This window comes from Nerophis ophidion, linkage group LG08 (assembly GCF_033978795.1).
Source record: "Nerophis ophidion isolate RoL-2023_Sa linkage group LG08, RoL_Noph_v1.0, whole genome shotgun sequence".
Classification (NCBI taxonomy): Eukaryota; Metazoa; Chordata; class Actinopteri; order Syngnathiformes; family Syngnathidae; genus Nerophis; species Nerophis ophidion.
The window spans coordinates 16,089,013-16,095,828 of record NC_084618.1 but is presented as its reverse complement, the minus strand read 5'-3'; the positions used below and the strand labels follow the sequence as shown (position 1 = coordinate 16,095,828).

Sequence of the window (6,816 nt, the reverse complement as noted above, 5' to 3'; positions counted from 1 at the left end):
GAAGGATCACTGGCGCCCTCTACCACCAGGAGGCATTTAATGACTCATATTTCACACACGCAGCTACGGTATATTAATAAAACATAGCTGCTTACTGTTCTTTTTAGCATATTCAATAGCTTGGACCTTAAATCCTTCTGAATAGCTCTTAATCTTCTTCCCTTTATGCGATTTCAAATTATTGAAATCAGCCTCTTCCCTTTTGAAAATGATGACAGTCAAGTGTCACTTGTGACGTGACGAGTTTGACCCAGTGGAAATTCTAGGCATATGCTAATTATTTGGCGAAACGAGTTTGACCCGGCGGAAATACTAGACATCCGCTAATAAAAATAATATTTTGCAAAACAAGTCTGACCCGCCGTTAATCCTGAGCCGGCGGTAATGCTAAGTATGCGCTAATTATTTTGCGAAACAAGTTTGACCCGGCAGTAATTCTAGGCAGGCGCATACTATATACCCGGCGGCAATTCAAGGAAATACGGTATTTTCTTTTTTACTTTCAACGCTTCAATATCTATCAGCAGATCAACTTCAGACCTATTCGTTGACATAATTTTTTTTTGTCAAAAACACAAAACATGCAATATTTCCCCACAAAAAAGTGTTTAAAGATTAAACAAAGTGTTGCGTCACAGTCCACACTATGCTGAGTTCAAGGACCGCCGAAATTAGTAGGACAAAACGATATTCACCAAACACTCTCATCAGTCAAGCATACACACAAACATATTATCAAGAAATCTAACAAATGGGAAGGTCTGTCATGTTTGTCCTCAAACAAAAAAAACAAAAAAAAAATTCCCCCCATCTTTTTACATTTTCAATCCTTTTTTAAAAATGCTCCAGCGAGCTCCAGCGTGGGTTGCTGACCCCCGCTGTAGATCAACTTCAGATCTAATTGTCAATTAAAGCTGCAAGCGGCGATGGACGGGACTGCTTTGGCTGCTGCCCCCGAGACCCAAGCCCAGATGAGCGGTAGCTAGCCGGCAGCCATCTTAACAAATATTTCTCAAGAGGGCGAAGCACAACTAATGTTAATATTATTCAGATATTGTCTCACTGGCACGTTTATGCCATTTATAAGATTAAATACTGGGAGCGGTAGGGAAAAAAAAACAAAAAACGCCACAACAGTCAGGCACCACATGTAAGTACCCAAAATAAAGAATGTCGGGTGGTTGTTTTTTACGATATGCAGGCAAACGACAACTCTAAAACATACCGTCTTAGCTACGGCACCTGGCAGCCATCTTGGTATCGACGATCACAGCCCCTCCCCCACGAATGTTGGTGCGTGCGCAACAGCAGCAGGCGGTAGGGGTAAAAAAAAGAAAAAAAACGTCTCCCTCACTGTGTCTGTGCACGGCGGCCATCTTTGAAATGGTTTTCAGCGCAGTGGTTCTTTGAAGGCTGGTAAAATCAAAACTGTAGCAGTGATTAAAACTATTTCATCAACTTTTAATCAGAAGGGTTCAATCTCTCTCCTGTGGTAGTTTGAAGCCGACACGACAAACGGGCTCAGAGGAGATAATATTTGAAAAAAGGTGACCGGTTTTAATAAAACTTTTGTTTTGAAGGGGGAATTGCAAACTTCCTGCTGATTTTTGCTGGGAGTTGTCAATATATGAAATGTAGGTCTAAGTGAGACCTACATAGAGTTTTTTGTTTCATGTCTACGACATTCCTACTGGAAGTTACAGGCAGTTTTGTCTGTGTTTTCTTCCTAGGATTAGTTTTGTCTGTGTTTTATTCCTAGAGGGCGCTAGAGCGTAACTTATAGAGTTTTGGGGTTAGGTTTTTTGATTAGATCGCAATTTTCGCCAGTCCTGATGTGTGTGTCAAGTTTGGTGAGCTTTGAAGCGTGTTAAGGGGGTCAAATTACAGCTCAAAGAGGCAAAGGTGAGTGTTTTTACAAAACTTTTGTTTTGAATGGGGAATTGCAAACTTCCTGATGATTTTTGCTGGGAGTTGTCAATATATGAAATGTAAGTCTAAGTGAGACCTACATAGAGTTTTTTGTTTCATGTCTACGACATTCCTACTGGAAGTTACAGGCAGTTTTGTCTGTGTTTTCTTCCTAGGATTAGTTTTGTCTGTGTTTTATTCCTAGAGGGCGCTAGAGCGTAAATTATAGGGTTTTGGGGTTAGGTTTTTTGATTAGATCGCAATTTTCGCCAGTCCTTATGTGTGTGTCCAGTTTGGTGAGTTTTGAAGCATGTTAAGGGGGTAAAATTACAGCTCAAAGAGGCAAAGGTGAGTGTTTGTACAAAATTTTTGTTTTGAAGGGGGAATTGCAAACTTCCTGTTTATTTGTGCTGAAGGGTGTCAGTTTATGAAATCTAGGTCTAAGTGAGACCTACATAGAGGTTTTTGTTTCTTGTCGTTACAACATTCCTACCGGAAGTTACAGGCAGTTTTTCTGTTTTCTTCATAGGGGGCGCTAGAATGCAATTTTTAGTTTCGGAGTTAGGTTTTTTTTGTTTTTTTTATTAAATCGCAAAGTTCGCCAGTCCTGATGTGTGTGTTAAATTTGGTGAGTTTTGAAACATGTTAAGGGGGTCAAATTACAGCTCAAAAGTTGCAGAATAATAATAAAGAAAGAAAGAATAAAACGCTAGAAATTCAATAGGGTCCTCTGTCCCAAAGGGACATCGGTCCCTAAGTATAGGTTTTATTATATTTTAAGTATTGGCAATTAAAGTAAAAAAAAAAAAAAAAAAAAAAAAGCCTAAAAGGCAACTTTGTGTTAATAGTGTCAATATTGCAACTTTTTCTTGTTACATTTCACCTGTTTGGTCTTTTATTCCACTTTTGCAGGGTTTGTGCGGGTATCAGCAAATTCAATTGAATGTTTTTCATACCTTTTTTACTGCCACTTACAACAAATATAATGCCCATGTCCTAACGCAGGTAGTTACTACATGTATCGCAGGCATCACATTTTTACTTTTTAAGGCCAGGGCAAGTGTTGCTTTAGAGGAGGGCTCATGATTCAGGTCACCAAGGTAAACATTATTTTCTTTCAAGGCAGGGGCTCCAAAGCATTACACACATGCACACACACACACACACACGCATTTTTTTTAATTCATTATTAACATAAACTTGTCAGCTTTTTGTTATTTCATGATGCCTTTATCGCTATTTTTACATCTTCATAGATGGGGGTATTTATGTAATTATTATTATTATTATTTTTTAGTCACGTACATTTATATGTACACGCAGGTGCTGTGTGCGGACAGATCCATCAAGAGTTTGAGCAGAAATATGTCATATAGCAAGGGCCCATTACGTCGATCGCGAGCTACCAGTCGACCGCGGGGGGTGTGTCAGTCGATCTCCAGCCAGGCTTTTAAAAAAAAATAGACCTAAAAATTAGTGATCATCAATCTTCACCAAGACGTCACTTAAATGACATTCACGGTACCGGAGGGTCTTGTGAGATGACGCTGGCTGCTGCAAGATCATTATTATGAAAATATGACCGAGAGGAAGGCGAGGAACACTTTTTATTTCAACAGATTCTCGCGCCGTTCCTTCCGTCAAAACTCTAAAGGCCGACTGCACATTTCCTATCTTCACAATAAAAGCCCTGCTTCATGCTGCCTGCGCTAACTAAATACAGAGTCTCGGAAAACTGGCGTGCACAAGCGATCCCTTAGAAAGCTGGCGTGCACATCACTCTTATTTTGTTAGCGCAGGCAGCATGAAGCAGTGCTTTTATTGTGGAGATAGGAAATGTGCAGTCGGCCTTTAGAGTTTTGACGGAAGGGAGGGCGCAAAAGTCTGTTGAAATAAAAAGTGTTTCTCGCCTTCCTCTCTGTCATTTTTTCATAATAATGAACTGGCAGCAGCCAGCGTCATCTCACAAGACCCTCGGGTGCCGTGAATGTCAATCAAGCAAGCTACGGGATTTGCCGCCAATGTTTTTCTTGTAAAGTGTATGGAATTAGATGCCAAAAACCAACCACTTTCATGTGGTATTGTACAGAAAGGACAACTTTTTTTCTCCTCCATTTGAAAATGTCGGCGTTATCATCATTACTGTCTGATTCCAATCAATGCGAGTCATCAGAATCAGGTAATACACCAACTTATATTCTTGTCTTTGTGAAAGAAAGACATCTATATGTGTTACGCATGCTTATATTATCATTAAACACATTTAACTAGTTTACAAAAATGTCTCTTTCATAAATAAATAAATATAAATGATATATATAAATGAGGTAGATCCCCTCGAGTTGGTCAATTGAAAAGTAGCTCGCCTGCAGAAAAAGTGTGGGCACCCCTGTCATATAGGAATTAACAATACCACACTAACAAAATGATGTGTCGCATCAATGCTTTTTAAAGTGATACTTTTGTGACATTAAAAGAACACAATTGACGAGGTTGGTAGAATAGAATGGAATAGACTAAAATGGAGGGTGTATATCATGGGTGTCAAACTCTGGCCCGTGGGCCAAATCTGGCCCGCCGTGTAATTTAATTTGGCCCTTGAGGCAATATCAATTTAGCATTAGAGCTGGCCCGCCGGTGTCATACAGCGTCGGTGCCGCTGTATAACACCGCATTCACCGCTAATACTCATACTTGCCAACCCTCCTAATTTTCCCGGTAGACTCCCGAAGTTCAGTGCCCCTCCCGAAAATCTCCCGGGGCAACCATTCTCCCGAATTTCTACCGATTTCCACCTGGACAACTATATTGGGGGCACTGCCTTTAGCGTTCTCTACAACCTGTCGTCCTGCCGCTTTTCCTCCATACTAACAGCATGTCACATAATATTTGTGGCTTTTACACACACACAAGTGAATGCAAGGCATACTTGGTCAACAGCCATACAGGTCACACTGAGGGTGGCCGTATAAACAACTTTAGCACTGTTACAAATATGCGCCACACTGTGAACCCGCACCAAACAAGAATGACAAACACATTTCGGGTGAACATCCGCACCGTAACACAACAGAACAAATACCCAGTCCCCCTTGCAGCACTAACTCTTCCGGGAAACTTCCGGCAAACTGAGCAATAATTAACGTTTTATTCATGCATTTTCTCTTGCTACTTCAAGGCTTGAATGTTTGGTTCATTCATTGTTATTTTATTTTCATATTTATTATCAGCCTGTGGAAAAAATTTGATATTTACCTCAGAAGATTGCAAATAGAAAAAAGGCATTACATTTTTCTTTAAATTTTATTTGATATGCCATTGATATTTTTTTAATTATTATTATTTGAAACTGGATTTTGCATGTCACTAAAGTTAAATAAGCCTTGCTTGTTCAATATTGAATACAAAACTTGGTTGGGTCCCTATTAAAAGGTTCATTTGTGCAACCTTGGCCCGCGTCTTTGTTCCGTTTAAAATTTTGGCCCACTCTGTACTTGAGTTTGACACCCGCCCTATAGCAGCTGAGATAGGATCCAGCAACCCCAAAGCGAATAAGCGGTAGTAAATGGATGGATGGATATATTTTAAAATGACTTGAAAGAATTAGCCGCGGGCCACAAAAGACCCCCAGCGCCGCACTTTTGACACACCTGGCAGACGCCCTCTAATTATTTAAAAAATTGACGTAGTGTTTTGATATCCAGGCGAGGTGATTAAAAACATGTTTCAAATACTTTCGTGACTTTTTAAAGTTGTTGTTTTACCTTCTCGTCTTCGCAGTCGTCATGGTCTCCTTGGTCTCCTTGGTCCGGGGTCTCCTTTCCGAGCTCTTTATTTGCGTCCTCCTCCACTTGGGGAACTCTCCTGAAATGCGAGTCCTCCACCTCGGCCGTCATGACTCGTCGCTCCCCCGCGGGCCGAGAGACCTCCGCGGCTCGGCGAGGACAAACCCCCCGCTGAAGGCGTCCTAGTTGGCGGCTAGCGCACCTGCAGCACACCTGGCAGCATGGTCCTGACAGCCCGACACCGGAAGCGATTAAAAGTGTGTTTCCGACGTCCGGCAGAAGACACTTTTGCCGGCCTGAGCTGGGCTGTTTAGTCCTCGGCGTCCATGCCGACACTGACGTCACTCGGCGAGAGCGCGGCGCCCTAAGAGAAACAAATGTAAACCACGCCCACAGGAAGTGAGTGCTAACCAATCACGTTCAGCAACTTCAGCGCTCGTGCCAAAAGAACAGTTTGTTTTTTGTTTAGTTTTGTGTTGTGTTGTGTTGTGTTGTGTTGTGTTGTGTTGTTTTGTTTTGTTTTGTTTTGTTTTGTTTTGTTTTGTTTTGTTGTGTTGTGTTGTGTTGTGTTGTGTTGTGTTGTGTTGTGTTGTGTTGTGTTGTGTTGTGTTTTGTTTTGTTTTGTTTTGTTTTGTTTTGTTTTGTTTTGTTGTGTTGTGTTGTGTTGTGTTGTGTTGTGTTGTGTTGTGTTTTGTGTTGTGTTGTGTTGTGTTGTGTTGTGTTGTGTTGTGTTTTGGTTGTGTTGTGTTTTGTTTTGTTTAGTTTTGGTTGTGTTGTGTTGTGTTGTTTTGTTCTGTTGTGTTGTGTTGTGTTGTTTTTTTTTTTTTTTTGTGGTGTTGCGTTGTGTTGTGTTGTGTTGTGTTGTTTTTTTGTTTTGTTGTGTTGTGTTGTTTTGTTTTGTTGTGTTGTGGTTATGTGTTGTGTTGTGTTTTGTTTTGTTTTGATGTGTTGTTTTGTTTTGATGTGTTGTGTTGTGTTGTGTTGGTTTGGTGTTGTTTTTTGTTGTGTTTTGTTTTGTTTTGATGTGTTGTGTTGTGTTGTGTTTTGTTTTGTTTTGTTTTGTTTTGTGTTTTGTGTTTCGTTTTGTTTTGCTTTGCTTTGTTTTGTTTTGTTGTGTTGTGTT

At 40.5% G+C, this 6,816-nt stretch overlaps 1 protein-coding gene across 2 annotated transcripts in view; it reads right to left on the bottom strand.

The window, feature by feature from the left end:
• mast4 (microtubule associated serine/threonine kinase family member 4) overlaps nucleotides 1-6,028 on the bottom strand; it is a 241,142-nt gene extending 235,114 nt beyond the window's left edge. For both annotated transcript variants that reach the window (XM_061907856.1, XM_061907857.1), the window contains exon 1: nucleotides 5,673-6,028. In XM_061907856.1, coding sequence (XP_061763840.1) covers nucleotides 5,673-5,804 — 132 coding nt within the window. In that variant the 5' untranslated portion in view covers nucleotides 5,805-6,028. The remainder of the gene's footprint in view (nucleotides 1-5,672) is intronic.
• Between the last annotated feature and the right edge of the window lie 788 nt (nucleotides 6,029-6,816).